The sequence below is a fragment of the Taudactylus pleione genome, unplaced genomic scaffold (genome assembly GCF_031769625.1).
Source record: "Taudactylus pleione unplaced genomic scaffold, aTauple2 ptg000347l, whole genome shotgun sequence".
Taxonomy (NCBI): Eukaryota; Metazoa; Chordata; class Amphibia; order Anura; family Myobatrachidae; genus Taudactylus; species Taudactylus pleione.
The window spans coordinates 2614764-2634506 of record NW_028284748.1 but is presented as its reverse complement, the minus strand read 5'-3'; the positions used below and the strand labels follow the sequence as shown (position 1 = coordinate 2634506).

At 38.5% G+C, this 19743-nt stretch overlaps 1 protein-coding gene across 7 annotated transcripts in view; it reads left to right on the top strand.

Moving 5' to 3' along the window:
- The window catches only part of ADGRL3 (adhesion G protein-coupled receptor L3), a 558102-nt gene that overhangs the window by 495739 nt on the left and 42620 nt on the right, over positions 1 to 19743 (top strand). For 4 of the 7 annotated variants that reach the window (XM_088444095.1, XM_088444093.1, XM_088444091.1 and 1 more), the window contains one exon: positions 6786 to 6803. The exons of 2 other annotated variants lie outside the window; for them this stretch is intronic. In XM_088444095.1, coding sequence (XP_088300221.1) covers positions 6786 to 6803 — 18 coding nt within the window. Of the gene's footprint in view, positions 1 to 6785; positions 6838 to 19743 lie in introns of all 7 variants that reach the window. One more of the 7 variants, XM_088444098.1, reaches the window with a different exon arrangement.

The following is a 19743-nucleotide window of genomic DNA, read 5'->3' as shown; positions in this document are numbered from 1 at the left end:
TAATGTAAAGCAAGTTTGTGCATGGGATCATTTTCATTTCCATGTCTAGTGCACATTGGCAGCTTGTTTTATGGGGGTCCAAACAAACCAATAATTTCAGCCAAAATTAGCAGTCCTTGTCGCTGAAATGATTGGTTTGTTAAACTGATTGTCCTTTTTCGTATACAACATAAGGGTGGGTGTGAAGGCCCAAGGACTATTCCATCTTGCACCTTTTTCCTTTCCATTATATGCTGGTTGGGGCATTGCTGCCTGACATTTTAAATTATTGTTATAGTTGATTTAGGAACCAATGATTTGTTTTTTAATTAATTATCAATTTTACAGCCAGGGGCTGCACCAATGAATTTCTTTTTATTATTCAGCCAGGGGCTGCACCCAATGAATTGTTTTTTACTTTTTAAATTAAATTATTATTAATTATTCAGCCCTGGGCTGCACCAATGAATTGCTTTTTAATTAATTTATTATCAATTTTACAGCCAGGGGCTGCACCAACTATCAATTCTTCAATCCTCAATGGTATCCCAACCATCATCTTTGCACAGTCCTCAACTCTATTAATAATTATATCAATCAGTTTTGAGCCAGCAAGTTGGATGCTACCTTTTAACCTTTAACTAGATGAAAAAATTAATATTGTGAGCTGTGAGGTGGTCAAAATTGACTGGAAACGAGTGGAAATAAATGTTATTGAGGTTATTAATACTGTAGGGACACAAAAAGGCCAATTTTATGTGATTTTAGCTGTTTTTTTTTTTTTTTTTTTTTAAATCCAGATCCAAATCCAAAACCCGAAAACAAAACACGGAGGTGAGATTTTGGCAAAACCAATCCAGATCCAAAACCAGGGTAGATCCAGATCCAAAACCAAAACACGGGGGTCGGCGCACATCCCTAATTAATACACAGTACATTTTCCTTTTGCCATTCTCTGTGGTACCACTGCTTCCTTGTGGTGCTCTGCTTGTGGCTTGTGTGCAGTATTATAGAGGATTTTTCTTATATATCAAACCTAACAGTAAATACGTCTTTCACCATTAAAACATATATTCAGAAAGTTTTCTTGGGCTTATGACCCGGTTGGGTGTAAGTCTGGTTGTAAGCACAAGTGGTGCAGAGCTGGATGCAGCTTGGGTTGTGATATGACTATATGTTATCATAACTTGCTGCTTTTTAGATCTTTTTTTATGCATATGTGTCCACCGCACCGTACTACAAAGAAATATTTTTAATTTGTTTTCTTTCTGAAAATAGTCATATTTTACCAATTTGAGGTCAAGAAAAATAATTATGACGTCAGAAGGTTTTTATTAGTTCTAGCTTTTGAGCTACACTACTTGTGCTATATGTTCTTCAGTTATGTAGTCATAGTGAAAAGCAATTTTAAAATATTTATATTTATATTTTCTTGAGTCAACATAAATAACAGTTGTTTTAATTCAGTCAATCGTAAATAAGAACACAAAACAAATTAACATACAGCAACCGAAAGTACTATCTGAAGTAGTGGCCTATTCATAAGAGCTCTTTCTCTTTGCTTGTCGCTTGTACTCCTCTTCTGGGCAACAGTACTCAGCAAGCAAAGAAACGTTCCAACTACCCTGATATCTTCCTTCCATTGCTTAGATGTCTTGATGGAATCGCTCACCGTGCTCGTCACTCTCTGCACCGCAGTTGTCAGGGAAGAAGTCCAGATGAGAGTCGAGATACACATATGGCTGAGAAAGACATTTTGTTTCTTTGTTACTCAGAAATATAGTACGCTTTTGAGAATATATTTTTTTAACAAATGATTATGTTTATTTAGAGTTGTCTGATACATCATATCATATCTTGCTAAGAAATTACAGTGGTAATTCATAATGTATGACAATGATATAATGCAATTCATTATGTTAATTATTGCTCTACACTAATTAATATTGATAAATTGAGCCAAAAGCCTTCAGTATCACTACTTCAGAAATATGGTCAACTTTCACAAATTGTCTCCAGGATCAAATACTTCAAGTTTATAAATGTTAGCTAAAAAAAATGTTTTAAATCAATATTTGACATGTAATTAAATACCGATTATTAGCCAAGAAATCTAGAAAATAAATGTATGCATTTTTGTGTACCCCTGCTGATTCTGAGTCGGACATTTCTTTTCCGGATCTCACTTTATACGAAATGGGCGTATCGGGGTGCAAACTGGACAGGGACAGTGCGATAGCACAGAGATGTTCCACCTTTCAGGGAGTGTAAGTGCGTAGCTAGAGTTCAGTGCTATTCTGAGTCATGCGTATGAGGAAGGTATGCCTGCTTCAAATGGATTTCTTGCACCTAGCATGGGGCTGATACTAATGATGATGGCTGTAATTGTGGATTGAAAAGCTGTGTATATTGTAGCTCCTTCTGCTTGACTTGGGCTTCCTGGATATGGGCTTACATAAAAGATATAAAACATAACAATGAAATTATCAATAAAAAAAATCTTTATTTTAATAATACAGCACATTTTTCTTCTCTGGCATCCTTACTGACACAATAATGTTAACATCAGTCATCCTTATTAGTGCATTATTATATCACATTAGTACAGCAGTATATTGTATACATTACTTTATATAGGAGAGGTGGCCATCGACCATTAATGGTTAGCAACCATCGATGGTTTACACAGATAGTTGATGGTTTTGCCGTCAATGGTGTAAAATAAATCCACCATCATTGTCAGAGGTGTTTTTTCTTTTAACCAGCATAAAGGGGGCCCCGCTCCTTCCCTGATTATTTGCCAGACACTTTGCAGCATGAGCAGAGATATAATCAATGGGTGAAACCATTGATGGTTTCATGACATCGATGTGAAAAACAGTGATGGCTCCAATCAGAGCTCAGCACATGCTATTCTGACCCCTTGTGTTGAATCTGAGATTGACTCAGCAGTATGTGAGAGCTCTAGGGACTTCCCCTACAGCACACACAGAGGTATATCTACTTAGCAGCAATAACCCCTTCTACAGCTTTGTGTGATCTTGCATAGAATACTTGGGTTAAAGTCCACCTGGTTTGGATTAATTAAACAGGGAATCTGTTGGCATGGACTTTAAAAAAAATGAAGTTTACATTCAATAAAGGGATTGAACAGTAGCCTCAATTGAGAAAGAGGGGTCTTTACTCTCTTTGGGGATAATCCTGGCTCTTGTGGTTGTAGAATCAAAGTATTCACAACCCAACATTGATGTAAACATTTTTCATATAAGTATAATAGGTAAAACATACATTCCAATCATGATTATTTTTCTTCTTCTCTAGATTGCAAAATTGTCATATTTCTATTTTTTATTTTATTTTGTAATATATCAAATCATCTATTCATTTTTAATTACCTGAAATTCAACTAGCCAAAAACAATTATACATTTATTGTTTAATTATGTATTTGTTAATTAATGATATTTAGATGTTCCCTTCCTTTCTCCTTAGCTCAAATTTTATATATCAATATTCAACATTTCATTAGAGCTGGTGTATTCAGCACATAAATTCCATAAATGATTGAACCTATCCCCACCCCTTCAATGGGATGGAATAAGTTCAATACAGTCCCAGATACTTTTATTTTAGAATATAACCTAAATAACCTAAAATCTAGTTGCTATATTGTTTATGATGTTCTTTCAATATTCTAAAAATCTTATTTTTATTGGCTGAGTTGATTACTGAAAGTGACTTTTCACCATGTATTTGACATCATTGGATACACAGTTGATTAATGACTTTATCTGAAATTCCTCTTCAGTATTATTTGATTTAAAGTAAAAAAAATTGTGATATAGTATGTGATTACTTTATACATGAGGAACGTCCCCATCTGTACAAGACTAGAGTCTTGACAGGTAGCCATTTTACTTCCATATAAAATGTTTATAGATTTTCTTTCTTTATTGACCAGCCTTTGTGTTCATCCTCTGACAACACTAACAAGACCCTTGTTAGCTCAAGTAAATCCGGCTGCTCTGCATGGGCACCAAGTGTCTGCATTTCATTCAGTTTGCAAATTAAGTTTGTCGTCAAATTGGTCTATGATCCTGTTGCTTGGTGCTCTTGCCAAGTGACAAGATTGTACGGTTAATACCATATAACTTCCCAACATAAACAGATCTGTTTTAACTGTCAAGGAAAGATTACAATGTGTATTTAAAATCTAACATTATTTTAAGTTCTATTTTGCTGCTTGGTTATGGAAAGCTACATGCCGAGATGACAATGTCTGTGTGGCGGGGCATAATATTGCATCTCCTGATGGAGATGGATAGATCAGATCATTTCTTGTTGAATACAGTTTTTTGCAGCATGATATATTAAACTGAGAATTAATGGCTTGTGGGGGGTCACAGAATCTTTATCCGATTACGAAATACTTGATTTTTACACTAAGGTGGCAGAAATCGCCCCTTTGCCTATTCTTTCAATTTGTGCCTTTTGTCCATTTCAGGGGCACTCTATGGGTCTGATTATGATTCTGACACAGCTAGGTTCATGTCTGTATCATTTGCTGGTCACACGGCTGTGACTTTATGCAAATTCCGCTACAAAGCCTGGTGTACATTCATACGTCCGAATATGCAAGCAATGAGACACCCATTTTCAGCATCCGTAGATGCTGAAAAACAGCTTGGTGCATCTTTAGACGCATCAACAATTGCATCATCTAAACTTGTGTCAGTCCTATGGCAGGTGCAGATTTCCATCTGAAAATGGGCTTCTATGTGAGCGACTAAGTGGCTGTGTATATATACACTACAGCGACAAGCTCACTACACTCCCATAAAATACTCATAAGATGGACCATCTCCATGTGTCTGAATGGCCACCTCCCAGTCACACAGAATACATTCTCCGAGCATGTGTCTGAAATCGCAACTGTGCCTCGTTATGAACACAATTGGGATGCATGCGCAGTGTGACTGAGATACATGTGCAGTAAAATAAATTGTGTACAATTCCGTTTGACATCTAATATAGTGTGCGATTTATAATCAAGCCCTACAGTATATGAGAAACAGATTTCTAAGTACGTTATAAAATATCTACATTTCATAAAGTCTTCATGTCTCCTCACTCTCATATTCAGTTTATGAAATAAATGAAGCAAGCAGTATTTTATAACAGAAAATTAAAAGTTTAAAATTAATGAATAGGTCGAACCTGATTATAGGCTGGACTTTTTAGTGTCTTTTTAAGGTGATTTGACTAGAGTTTGGGCACCTTAATTGTGTTCTATCTTCAGCACCTGCTCATGTGATTAATTTTGAAATGAGCAGGAATGGAGCAACCTGTTTAAGAATCATCACAATCAGATCATCAAATTATCAGAATCAGATCATCACATCAGCACATGAGTGTGCAGATCTTGTGGGAGGTCTTTGCGTATGCAGATGGAGCCAGTAGGAAGCCACTGACTGAGAGTTTGATTGTGAAAGCACGAGAGTTCCCCAACAGCACAAAGTTGTGAGAGGTTTCTGTCAGATTGGTGCAGGGAAACTGGTACCAAAAGCACATCTACAGTATATCACACAAGATTCATACATTGAACTTGCTACTTGTTCTACCATGTGCATTTCCATCTTGACCTGCAATCCCTCAAGTAGTGCCAGGGGAATTCAGATGTGCAACTATGTTTGCTCCAAATGGATTAATAGGCATATTTGTGCAATGAAAATGCGTAGCAGAAATGCATTTTTTCCAGTTTGTAAATGAGGCCTATTTGTGTACTTTGAATAAGAAATACAATTGTATGGTTAATATCTGGGAACTATTTACTTTGAGGAAGATAGACTTATTGAAGTTCCAGTTTTTTTCACAACTAAGTTTTAATCCAAAAAAGTTAATTCAAATTTATATAAGTACATTAACTGCTAAAAGTTTGTTCTTTTTATAATTAAGAGCAAATACAATATATCACATGAAAAGAAAAGGTCAATAATAATGTACTAGTATTTGTGTTTTTGGTATTTAAATAGATTAGTCATTAATGGCTTGTTTTTATCTGTCTCCTCATTCCTATCCTGTTCCTTCTCTTCACCACCATCTCTTCTTTTTTTCTTTTACCTCCTTCATTCCTTCTTTTACGCTTCTCTACCTTCTTTTAGTTTGTTTCCTACTACTTTTCTATTTAAATTTTTTCCTCTTTCTTTTTCTACTCGGCTTCTACCTCGTCATTCTTCTTTCTTCTCCTGCTTGATATTTCCTTTTTTGTCCCCCTACTTTTCCATCTTTCCTGTATCTTCACACTTTTTATGCCTCTACAGCATTTACTATTTCATATTTTCTACTTTTTAACCTCTTTTTCAATATGTATGTTGAAGTTTAAATGCACAAAAGGCATGATTAGATTGTATATATTCATGTATTAAAATAAAGTAAATGTACCGTTAACTTGGCAATTTGTCAAGACGTTATACCAGTAAGTATATTAGTTTAAATATTATTACTACAACTAGTGCTACTACTACTTCTGCTACTTTTACTAATAATAACAATAATAAAATAACTTTGTGTAATTATGACTAATATCTACATATTTAAGGCATAAATAGAAAACTGGATTTTTTTTTTACATATGCTTTAGCAAATGCAAAGTGTGGCAGTCGTTATTTGAAAATTTAAATTGAAAATATTAGTTTAATTTCTTTTCCAGTATATCATCAACCTACTCATGTTCTTTTTTCATGTTTCAACTGTTGCAGTAAGCTTACTTTTTGTTTTTTCTTTCCTTTTCTTCATGCTGTCGCTTAGAGCCCTACAGAGAGACAAGTATGGGAGTAAAACTAAATATTGCATATCAAATGTAATTTTTTAGATCAATTTATAATATATTTATAGCAATAAATAATTAAAGGACTAGTAACACTTATAATTAATATTCTTTTTCTTGAATCGCTGCTGTATTATATGGCATCCTAATGTTATGGTCCCTGATGAAATATTATTTTTAATATAATAGTAGATTTAGTTTTTTAGAAGTATGAGTAGTGAGCTATCCATTAACTTTCCTCAACTTATGGCTTTAGAAAATAAGGGGTGCCAAAACATACAGCACAGATTAAAGTAAGTTAAAGAAAATTATGTTTTGTTACTGGTCCTAATATAATAATTAATTTCATGTTTCTTTTCATGAACAGTAGATTGTTTTAAAATGGAATATTAATATAAAATATTTAATAATATCATTCTATGATTATTGTGTGGGCAGTGAAAAAACCAACATTATAGTTGTTCAAATTATGTTTCTTGCGCTTTGTGAAAGATGGTATTTTTATGTTATCTAATTTATATAAGAAAATAATTATGATATTTGAACACAGTTAGATGGACACTTTATGCAGTGTAAATTAATAAGTAACTCGTCATTCTTTCACTATATATATATATATATATATATTATAATTAAACTATGTTACAGAAATACATTTTATAAAGCTAAAAGAAAGAAACATTAAATCTAAAATTAAATACAGTAATTTATTCTAGAAGTCTGCAAAATAGTGGACATAAATGTGTTGATTTCATACTTTTCTTATAATATTTATTACTGTATATATTTCACTGAGAAGGAAATCAAACTAAAACTGGTTTATATTAATGTTAAGACTGCTTCCACAATAAATTTGTGAACACCAGATAAATATCTTGTGGTTTTCACTTATAACAGTCTAAACAAATAAGTGGATGCAACTTGAGGTCAGACATTCCAGTGTCAAATAAATAGATAAATGGTGATTTTTTAATAGATTTTTATGTCGATTTTAATCGACTTGAAAATTACTGTATAAAACACTGGCCAAATCTTTAAAGTACTAATATTGAAGTTTGAAATCGATTTCAAAATCTAATGCGATGTGGGTCGATTTTTAAGAGCATAAGAAATGTGCACTTCAAAATCACCTACAAAATCAACAAACACTTCCTTATGTACTCTATTGGCCAAAACATACTACATGCACTGTAACTCACAGAAACACATTATAAAAAGTCTGACACACACCTAAGTAAATTGAAAGGGTGTTTTGTGGAGGAGAGAGGTTGGAGGACTGTTTAGTAAAAAAGTGGTAATTTCATATAGGTGCTTAAATAGTGATTTCTGAGAGTTTTGTCCTGTCAATTGAATTGTTATTATCATTTTGAAGTTTGCCTTATTTTTTGTCAAATTTTTTTCATTTAGTCTTTGTCAGTGTTTCTGTATGTGTGACTGGGGAATGTGTGTGTTTAAGTTTTGTGTACTTTGTTTATTTTTCTATTTGTTATGGAGGCTGCCAGGAGTATGGAAAGAGAGGATAGAGAGGTGGAGAAGAGGGATCAATTTGATTCAAACAGGGCAGCCCAGGCGGTGTAATGGCTAGCATTACTACTTCACAGCACTGAGGTCATTTTGTATATTCTCCCTGTGCTGTGCGTGCGGAGTTTGTATATTTTTCCTGTGCTTGCGTGGGTTTCCTCCGGGTACTCTGGTTTCCTCCCACACTCCAAAAATATACTGGTAGGTTAATTGGCTCCCAACACAAATTAACCCTAGTGTGTATGTGTGCACATGTGATAGAGAATATAGATTGTAAGCTCCACTGGGGCAGGAACTGATGTGAATAGCCAAATATTCTCTGTAAAGCGCTGCAGAATATGTGTGTGCTATATAAATAACTGGTAATAAATAAAATAATAATTCAAAATCGAATGCTGGTAAATTAGAGATTTGGACAGTTATTTAGACAGTTGATTTTGAGTCTATTTTAGTTGAATAAATACAACATAAAAATTGACTAAAAAATTGACCTTTAGTAAATATACCCCATAGTTGTGAATCAGTTTTATAGTTGATTTTGCCTTTAGTAAATTCCCAATTTGCAAAATCACCTACAAATACACCAAAAACCCCAAATCAACTAAAATCCACCTTTAGCAAATATACCCTGTGCAGTGATACTGTAGTGTAGGTGATGGATTTGGGCATTTTGGTATTGCAGGAGCACAGTAGATGTTGATAAGACCACTTAAATTTATTTTCCCATATGGAAATGCAGAAAAAATCTTATTCTAAATAATAACTAGATAGTGAAAGAGGTATCAAAATAGTGTGCTTTACACTTTATTTCAAATTACAACTTATCAACAAGCCACCTGCTACTATCTGTGCACAAGATCTTGCTTCCTATTTCAAGGACAAGATTGATAATATCCGAAATTAAATGTTATTCTCTTCCTCAGCTAGTGACCTACTCAATTCCCTACCTGAACCCTCTGGCACATTCTCTTCATTTGACCCTACAAATGAAGATGAAGTATCTACACTCTTCTCATCCTCCTACTCTATTACCTCTCCTCTAGATCCTATACCCTCACAAATGAGTAAAGCTCTGTCTCCTGTGCTCATCCCAACCCTAACTAAAATCTGTAATCTCTCTCTTTCTACTGGCATCTTTCCATCACTGTTCAAGCATGCAGTGATTGCTCCCATTCTGAAAAAAAAAAATTCTGACCCTAACACTCTCTCTAATTACCATCCTATCTCCCAGCTCCCATGCCCCTCCAAGCTACTGGAGAGACTTGTCTACACCCGCCTCGCACACTTTCTTAACACCCACAACTTATTGGACCCACTTCATTCTGGCTTCCGTTCCCAGCACTCCACAGAGACAGCACTGACTAAGGTAGTAAATGATTTGGTCACTGCCAAGGCTAAAGGCCATTACTCACTTCTAATTCTTCTAGATCTCTCTGCTGCTTTTGACACTGTTGACCACTCTCTTCTCGTACAAACATTACAATCCCTAGGTCTTAAGGACACAGCCCTTTCTTGGTTCTCTTCCTACCTATCTGATCGCTCTTTTTCTGTTCGTTTTTCTGATTCTGCCTCCTCTTCGCTACCTCTATCAGTTGGAGTACCGCAAGGCTCTGTCTTAGGTCCTTTGCTATTCTCAATCTATACCACCTCTCTTGGCAAACTAATCCGCTCTTTTGGATTTCAGTACCATCTGTATGCGGATGATACTCAAATCTACCTATCCTCTCCAGATTTATCACCATCTGTGTTGGTCCGTGTCACTGAATGTATTTCTGCCATTTCATCTTGGATGTCATCTCGCTACCTGAAACTTAATATTTCTAAAACAGAATTAATTATATTTCCACCGGCCAATAACAGTTACCAATCTGATCTCTTTATCACTGTTGGTAACTCAACAATCCACCCCACCCCACAAGCTCGCTGCCTTGGTGTCATCCTTGATTCTGAATTGTCCTTTGTTCCCCACATTCAATCTGTCTCAAAATCATGTTACATACATCTAAAAAACATATACAAAATTCGACCATATCTCACACAAGACACTGCAAAAACTCTAATCCATGCACTCATTATTTCCCGCATTGACTATTGCAATAGTCTCCTTACTGGTCTTCCCAAAAACAGGCTATCGCCATTACAATCCATTATGAATGCAGCTGCGAGGCTTATCTTCCTTGCCAAATGTTCATCGTCTGCTGCCCCGCTCTGTCAGTCCCTCCATTGGTTGCCGGTTTTCTACCGTATTCAATACAAAATACTGTTACTTACACATAAGGCCATTAACCGAATTACACCAACATACATCTCTTCACTCATCTCAAAATATCTCCCAACCCGACCTCTCCGCTCAGCACAAGAACTGCGTCTCTCATCCCCACGCATTACTTGCTCCCATTTACGGTTACAGGACTTTCTTCGGGCTGCACCCACTCTATGGAATGCCTTACCACACACAATAAGACTTACCTCTACTCTTCAATCCTTCAAGCGTTCCCTGAAAACTCACCTCTTCAGACAAGCTTATCAGATTCCAGAACCGACCACATAACCTTCATAGCTTCCATGTCTTATCACATCCCCTCTCACAGTCCACACATAACCTCACATATTGTCTTTTTTCACATACTCCTGACATTTTGCCGACATTCCTGTGTGACTGGATCATGCAGCCCACCAAGAAACTCTGCATTCTGGCCAGACCAAATTGCAATATATATAGCACCTATCCTTGTGTATCAACGCCTATTTCCCTATAGATTGTAAGCTTGCAAGCAGGGCCCTCTTACCTCTATGTCTGTCTGTTATTACCCTGTTTTGTTCTATCAATGTTTCCAATTGTAAAGCGCAACGGAATATGCTGCGCTATATAAGAAACTGTTAATAAATAAATAAATAAATCTGTAAATATAATTACAAATAATATATTCTCCCCATTTGGGGTTTATTGATTCATAAAAAATCTAGATATTAGTGTTTTCACTTATTTCCACATTACGGTGGATCTATTCTCTTGATTTTAAACATAGCGTCTTTGTTGCAATTTTATTTGTTTTTACCAAAAAAAATCTCCATTTACTGTATCTGGAAAAGTGAATTAAAGTGATTTTATTAATATTTAAAAGGCTATCATAAAGTTACAGATACACATTTTCTTCTGCGAGCATCATATAAAGGAAAGGGAAGGTAATTTTTATTTCTTAGATCTAAAAATGAGAATATACTTTGTCCTTCTGTGAGAAGATATAAAGTAAAAACTCAGAGAGAGGGCGCAAACACCAATAACTTCTGGACATGCAAATCACTCAAATGAAAATATCTGCTAAAGAGTACATACAAAGCCTGATACACATCAAGGATGTATACCTGAATATATATATATATATATATATATATATAGTACTATGATTGACAGATAGGCGACCAGTTTGAAAAAAAGTTCTAGTACGAATAATAAATAAGCTAATAAGTCACATATAGCATAAATATGTGATAAATCAGTGATAAAAAGATATAATGCAATAATGAAATATAACATATATATAATTTATTCTGTAGAGATAAAAAATTAAATGCATAGAGGATGATCACATGATAAGATAATACAATTATCCACAATTCAATAAGGGAAATGGGTAAATAAATAAATGCATAAAAAGTGGATGTCAGCTTATCTGAGTAAAAAAGAGTCAAAGTTCATGGGGTAAGAGACTGCTACTCTCTATATATAACACCTCTATTTTGGACTTACAACATCATAAAACAGGAAAGTGGTGGCACCAGGGCTGGCAACAGAAATCTTGGGGCCCGACACACTGATATCTCTGGGGGGGTCACCTCCACGCACCACCACCCTCGACCCAAACAACCACACATCCCTCCCCTGCCTGTGCTAATATATGTAGCAACAAGTGTGTGTTTGTCAGACCCCATAGTTAGTACCGGCAGCTGGGAAGGTCGAGTGTGAGGAAAAAAGCGGACAGCAGTCCGGGTCAGAGGAAAAGACACTGATGTAGCACCGGCATTCTGAGCCTCTGCAACCTGGAGGAGCAGGGAAAGGACATGGCCTGAGATCAGAGGGCCAGCCGCCTGCTCACCATCTCCTGGTTCTACATCCCAGCAGCAAACGGGAGTGTGCATGCATACATGGCTTCCCTCCTCTCACACATCCACAGTGGGAATCAGGCAGCTCAGTGCATTGTAAGGAGGGGAGAGTCACATCACCTGGCGACAGCAGAAGATTCCCAGTAGCGGCGTTAGATACCGGGGCATATTCAGGCCAGCATCCTTTTCATCCGGGCCGGGAGGGTTACCTGGCTGGCAGCACTGTAGCCCATTTTGTGCCCTTAAACCTTGGGTCCCTCTAAACTTGAGGCCTAGGACGGCCTGGTTGGCACTTGGACTGTTTATCTTTTTTTTTTTTTACTGTTCCCTCACATTCCGTTAAGGTCTAAAGTAGATTCTGTCCATGAGGCAGAACTCAGTGACAGAAGTATATCTGAATTTCAAACCAGAGCACTCATAGGGCCTGAATCTGGCATACAGTATGCTTACGTCTACAGTTGCCAGATCCACTACCTTAGGCTACTGCGAGTATACAGTACATCCGTATCGTATGCGAGTATCCAGCCATATTCATGAGTATGTATCACTCCGCCCTCTGTTTTTCTGTACGCAACAGTCATAATTAGTTTTGCCACTTTCACCTAATTTATTTTCAAATCTGAAACAGGCATTCTATCTCTGTCTGCATGCCTCAAACAAGCACAGAAGTCAGGCTTCACACTTCCATGACACTCCCTTGATATGAATCTGTTCTTTGCATGCACATGGTAACTGTCCAGTTGCAGCCCAGAAATGCCAATCTCAAGGACAGACCCATCCAGCAATGCACAGAGCAAACTGTCCGCTCTCGTATTGTCCATGAAGGTGTATATGCATGGTGCAGTACATGTACAGTATGCTTGAAGTGGGGGAGCCAGGAAGCAAAGTTGTCAATGAATTCATACCATGGGGACAATAAATGACAGCTACTCCATGGTGAACAGGTTTGGAAAGAGGCGTATAGAATGAACCTTGAATGAATAGAACGAAAAGGACTGTTCTGACATTATGAGTTGGTAGGAGAACCGCATAATAGAAGGATCCAAACACCAAAACCATGGTGATCCCTGGGGGAAGAGAGAGCTGTGGGAGTAGTGGTGCCAGGGGAAAATACAGGTTTCAGTAATGGCTAGGAGATTCAGGGAGTTGGAGATGAAAAGGTTAGGGACCAGTTTGTTACAGACAGATCTGGCATTCCAGAGGGCACCGAGTTAGTGGGAGAGATGTGAATGAGATTATCAGGGCTGCTGTAGTTGTGAGGTGAGATTAATTTGGAGGACAGAGATGAAGAGAATGTAGTGATGGTGCGGGCTCCTGAGCTAGAAAGGGAAACTGCAAGTGGTGGGCGGGGTGGGAGTTTAGTGTGATGAGGATGGAGGTGAGGTAAGGTGACAGGGAGAGGAGAGAGGGCTTAGTGTTTGGGTAGTAGGACCATGACAGGGTAGGAGTGAATGAAAATGGAAGAATGGGAGAGGTGAGGGAGGGAAGCAGAGGGATTGAAGGGACACACAGGAGGGGAGAGGGGTAGTAGGTGGAGTATACTATGGGGCAAGGATAGAGGTGGAAACGGGGTAGAATAAAGGATTAGATAGACATTGAGTGAGGGGAAGTTGTAGAAAAGATGGTCATGGTGTGGATGAGGTAAATAGGGGGAGGAAAACTGTATGTAGGAATAGAGGCTGTGTGAGATAGAGACAGTACAGTAAATTTGCAGAAACACAAGTGGAAGTACAGTGTTGGTAAATGTGTATGCACAATGGCAATAGATTCTTATTTAGTGGAATTATTTAGTGGAGATTTTATTGGTGCAGAAAATAAATATTAAAGTATGAGGGTGAGTCAAAAGTGATCCGCACTCTGGACCTGATTCTGACCCGCTCGCGAGCGCTAAGCGCTCGCAAGCGGGTCGATGGTGCCCAAGTGCACATGCGCACGATGGAGGCGGCTCTGTCGTGCACATGCACGAGACCCGAATAACGACGGCCAAGCCGTCGTTATGGGTCTCGCACCAAAGGGGGCGTGCTGTCAATGGTGATTGACAGCACGCCCCCTTTGGTGGGCGTACCGGGGGCGTGGCTGCCCAGACGGAGGCGTTCCCATGGCATTCCCATGATAGAGGCGCTCCCATGATAGAGCCAAAAGCACTCCTTGGCTTGCGGCAGCGAGACCCTACCGCAGGGTCTCGTCGCAAGCCCGATGGTCGCAATGGTCTTGACACAACACTACACTATCAACCCAGCACCCACCGGCCAGGAGTGCTGGGGATAGCCCCAGGCTATCAGTCTAGGCCTAGGGTGCCCTGGAGAGGGGGACCCCTTTATTGGGGGGTCCCCACCTCCCGAGGGATCCCTGGCCTGGGCGGAAAGCAGTCAAGGGTAATGTTTCCCCGGCTGTGGCATTACCCCCCCACTAGAAAGAGTCTTTTGCTGGTTATGGAAATTACAGGGGACCATACTCGTTTTGTCCCCTGTTTTTCAACAACCAGGACCGGCTCAGATGTGCTGGTAATTAATATACAGGGACCCCCTACGCATTTTTGCCCCTGTATTTTTAGAACCAGGACAGGCTGTACAGAGCCCGGAGCTGGTTATACTTCTGGGGAGGGGGTGCAAGTCTTTGTTTATAGTTTTAAAGTGTTTTTATATGTACACACAGAAACATGCACGTATCTCATGGATATGTGCATGTTTCTGTGTTACTCTGACCTGCTCAGGGTAAACTTGCTATCCTGAAGCTGGTCTATTGTTTTTGCGATTTCTCAGGCACTAATATGTGCGAGTTGTGCACTCGCACTCTATTATATTGCCTGAGTTCTATCTAGAGAATAGGAAAACATCTGGATGCAAGATGTTTTTTGCGAGTTATAGTAAAGCAAGATAATTGCAAATTTTACTATTTTACTACATTACATTTGCGAGTGAGCGAAAAATGCAAGTTTAGCGCTAAACTCACATTTATTACAAATTTGCAACTTATTTATTAGATTTACCCCCATATATCTAAGGATTAAAATAAATGCATGCCTTTACACAGATCTAGTCTCTAGATAGTAGACTTGCCAATTAATCTACATTAATATGTCAGAAGGCAATTTTGGCCAATACTGGATGTCTGATACCTAAAGCAATGTTGAAAATGTGATTAACTATGCATATACATCAAACTGCGACTGAGTACGCCACCATGCAACCAGCCGCAGGCATATGAAATGCGACTAGTTTTTCACACTACAATCTATATAGATGTAAGATGAGCCAGGACACATCTGTATTTTTTCAAAGTAGAACTTAGTTGCAATAATCTGCAGCAGTGTTGATTACCTACAATATGCATTTTTTTTTTTAAAGCAGTATTTAGTTGCAATGGTCTGCAGTGTTGATTACTTATGCATACTGTATATTTTTGCAAAGCAGAATTTAGTTGCAATGATCTACAACAGTGTTGATTACCTATGTATATATTTTTATATATTTTTTCAAAGCAATATTTATTTGCAATAATCTGCAGCAGTGTAAATTACCTGTAGAAAGGCAGAGTCAAATCACATTCAGTGTCATCTGAAGATATAACTAATAATGCCGGTATAACGCTGATACTATGCACTTCAAATAATGTGCACCTAGCTATCAGCCTATGCGGCACGTCTCTCACTGCTATGGCAAGAAAAGAGACAGATCTGGCAACTTGGTCTACAAAGGCCTTTCTGGTTCTATTGTGCAATCCTAATTTAGATCTGTCTTTTGTTAAGACTGATGCCTCCAACGTGAGATATGGAGCCATTCAACCTATGTGATAAAAAATACTTCACCCTTGTGACTTCTATTTGCAGTTTTTTTCCATTGAGATGAACTATGACATAGGCTATAGCTATAAATTGGACATTCCAACAATGAAATCATTGGCTGGAGGGGGTCAATTTGGCAATACCAATACTCGAGTCAAGACACCTCATCTAGCACTTATACTTTTTTTTGTTTTTATCGATGTCTGCCAATGACCTCAGATTGTTAACTGGATTTTTCTTTTGTCTGGTGCCTGCTCCTGAAATTTGATTATTACTAGATAAGGGGCAAAATTTACTAAGCGGTGGGTTCTAAACCCCGGCGGTTTGGTGGCGGTTTGACGGTGGGTTCTATTCTGTTCTAAACACCGGGGGTTTGGTGGCGGTTTTGCAGCTGATTCTAAATGACAGCCCTGTTCTATTCTATTCTAAAATGTGTTTTGACTGCGGTTTGGCGGCGGTTTTGTTATATACAGATTTACTAAGGCCAATTCCCCGGCAAAACTGCAGTCAAAACACATTTTAGAATAGAATAGAACAGGGCTGTCATTTAGAAACCGCTGCTAAACCGCCACCAAACCCCCAGGGTTTAGAACAGAATAGAACACGCCGTCAAACCGCCACCAAACCGCCAGGGATTAGAAGCCGCTGCTTAGTAAATTTTGCCCAAGATCTTACCGGATACAAGACCAGATCTCAGTTTGTTAACTTGATTTTGCACTGGATTTCTGTCAGCCTTATGCCTGATCTGTCTGTTACTAGTTTGATTCCAGTAACTTGTAAACTACTAGGGCCGCTGGAGCTGAACGAGGTCTGGGTACAGGGGGCATTGGAAAATCCAAAAGGTGTGATCATCTGGTAAAAAAATAAATAAAATACTATGCACAGGTCTATAAAGTTGCAGCACCAGCTACAAAGGGAACATTTGTCCCTCTCAACAGCACTGCAAATGGGTACATACGTCTCCCTCATCAGCACTGCAAAGGGGGACTTTGTCCCCCTCAGCAACTGACCCGAGCACCTGTAAGGTCCCTCCAACCACTGCCGTCGCAAGGGGGGTGCGGGCCACACCCAGGTGTCACCAGCCGAGAGGTGACACCAAAGTGCTGGCTCCCCCTCCCCGGGTGCTGCATTATGTGACAAAAACCAGGTGTTCGAGTTGCGAGGCCACGCCCCAACCCGTGAGGCCATGCCCCCACCCGCGATATCATGCCCCCTTATTTGCCGGTGCGCTGCACCGCCGTGCGCAGTACAAGCTCCCCGCTGCTGCCCACATCAGGTGCAAAGACAGATAGGGACGCCACTACCTCCAACAAGCCCGAGCCTGGGTAATCAGTACCTCCCCCTCCTCTCATGGCACCCTGTAAACTGCTTCTAACTGCCTCATTTAGTGTTCTGTCCATTTAGTTCTACCAATTGTGTCAGGAGAGGTGGAGAAGGGGAAGATAGGGCTCTAACATAGATATAGTACAGTAGAAGAAAATCCAGTACAGTAAAAAAGGTTTAATGCAAACGTGGCTCATACAGACCTGAAGAAAGACGCATGTATGATTTCTTATGGAGCACATCTTTTGTAACTGCTACAGGTCAGGTACAAAAGCACAAAAGATTCTGGTGACTTATTGGTGTATGCACCTCAAGATTTGTAGGCTCTGATAATTTTTTTAGAATAATATATGTCCATTTTGAAAAAAAAGTGTTTTATTCTGGGGAAACAACTTATTGACTGTTTGACTTATTGACTATTAACTTGTGAACCCAGGTGTCCTCTCCAATCCAAAAGAATGGAGAGTTACCAATTTCCACCCAAATCTGGGAATAGCTTAGTCAAAACACAGAGTTGGAGGTTGCCATTTATTGTTTGTCATCAACTTTATCAGGGGTATTTACAGCAAAGGTTGTATCTGCTGAATGAAGAACCACTTAACTTTGTGTTTTATTGCGATACAGTGATCAGTACCTTTTTGGGCTGTGAGTGCTTCATGTAGAGAAAATTATTTTTATAAAATTAATTTTATATATGTTTAATATGTTGCAACTGTTACTTTTGATAAAATCTCACCTTTGATCACCTTTGGACTGCATTCACTGTATGGAGAACGCTGTAACAGGGACTGTAATATCTAAACAGATGTCATACAATTAGTGATGCTTGTTCTAATTTTTTGCGATCTTGACATATCATTGGATGAAGAATAACGTCTGTACAATATTTTTTTTAAATAAACCTGTGTGTTAGGTGCTGTGTTTGTCTTGCTGCGAGCACAGCTCAAAAATGCCTAAAATAGATAGCTTTATATAAGTATGAGATATCTTCCCGTCAGAACCACACATCTGTCCTTCAGTACAACATTTTGAAGACTTTCAGCCAGATGCTGATTTGAATGAATATTAGACAAAATTTGTACCTATAAAAGTCACACGAAAAATAGTTATTTATGCCCATATGCTGAGATGTACCTATTGCGAGATGCTTGCAGGTCTGCCCTATGCATACGTCAGATACACAGATGATAAAACAATAATATGTGAGGGTGAAGGGGCTGGGCAGGCATGAGGATTATAAACATGTAAGAGGAGCATCTATAAACAAGCACATTACAACCAACAAACATCAGATTATGAGGAAAGACCAGAGATACACTAGCTTCAAATCTAGCCAATAGTTCAGAAATTCAGACAATATTCAGTCAGGTGTACAACATCCCAAGATGGCATCAAAAAATCTTGAAATACAATAAATAACAATAACTAAACTTATGGCACTGAACTCCAAAGCAGCAAGGACCAAATCAAGCGAGTTACCAACTCACAAATAGACAATATGAAACAAAGGATAGGTCACACATGCGATAAAGATATGTCCCAACATACTATTATGTCCCCAGGGTGAACATGCAGTCACAAATTCCAAATCACTTTCAATGATGTCATCCAATGATGCATATGTAAAAAAATTATAAATGGATACAATAGTGTAATACTGGCATAAATATGCAACACCACCCGTATGTCTAGATGGTATAAATGATAGTGGATAAGTCCCAACAGATCTCCACATGACAAAGTACCACCATAAGCACCATATATACCCCATATATACCTCATTCCAGTGTGTCAAACAGCCTACAGGACATCTATGTATGCTGTTTGACACAGTGGAATGAGGTATAGGGGGGAATTCAACTAGCAGCAGTAATTTTCTGGCTATCCAATTAGCCCTAAAGTGGGAGCTTTTCACTGATTCTTTATGCTAATGCTAGATAACAGTTTATCGGGCGAGAAAAGAGGGATGCAATTGAATAGCCCCAGGCATTACAGCCCCGGGCTACCACCTTTTTTCACCCCTGATAAATTATCGGGCTAATTGAATTCCCCCGCCTCCCCCGCCCCCATATGCTCACTCTGAAGAAGATGCCGGTGTTTATATGTCTAAAACGTGAGAGTGAGCCTTGTTATTAGGTATACAGTCACCTTGAAAAAGACGCCACGTAGCATTGAAACGCATTGGGGGAGTATTAATTATGGGGTGC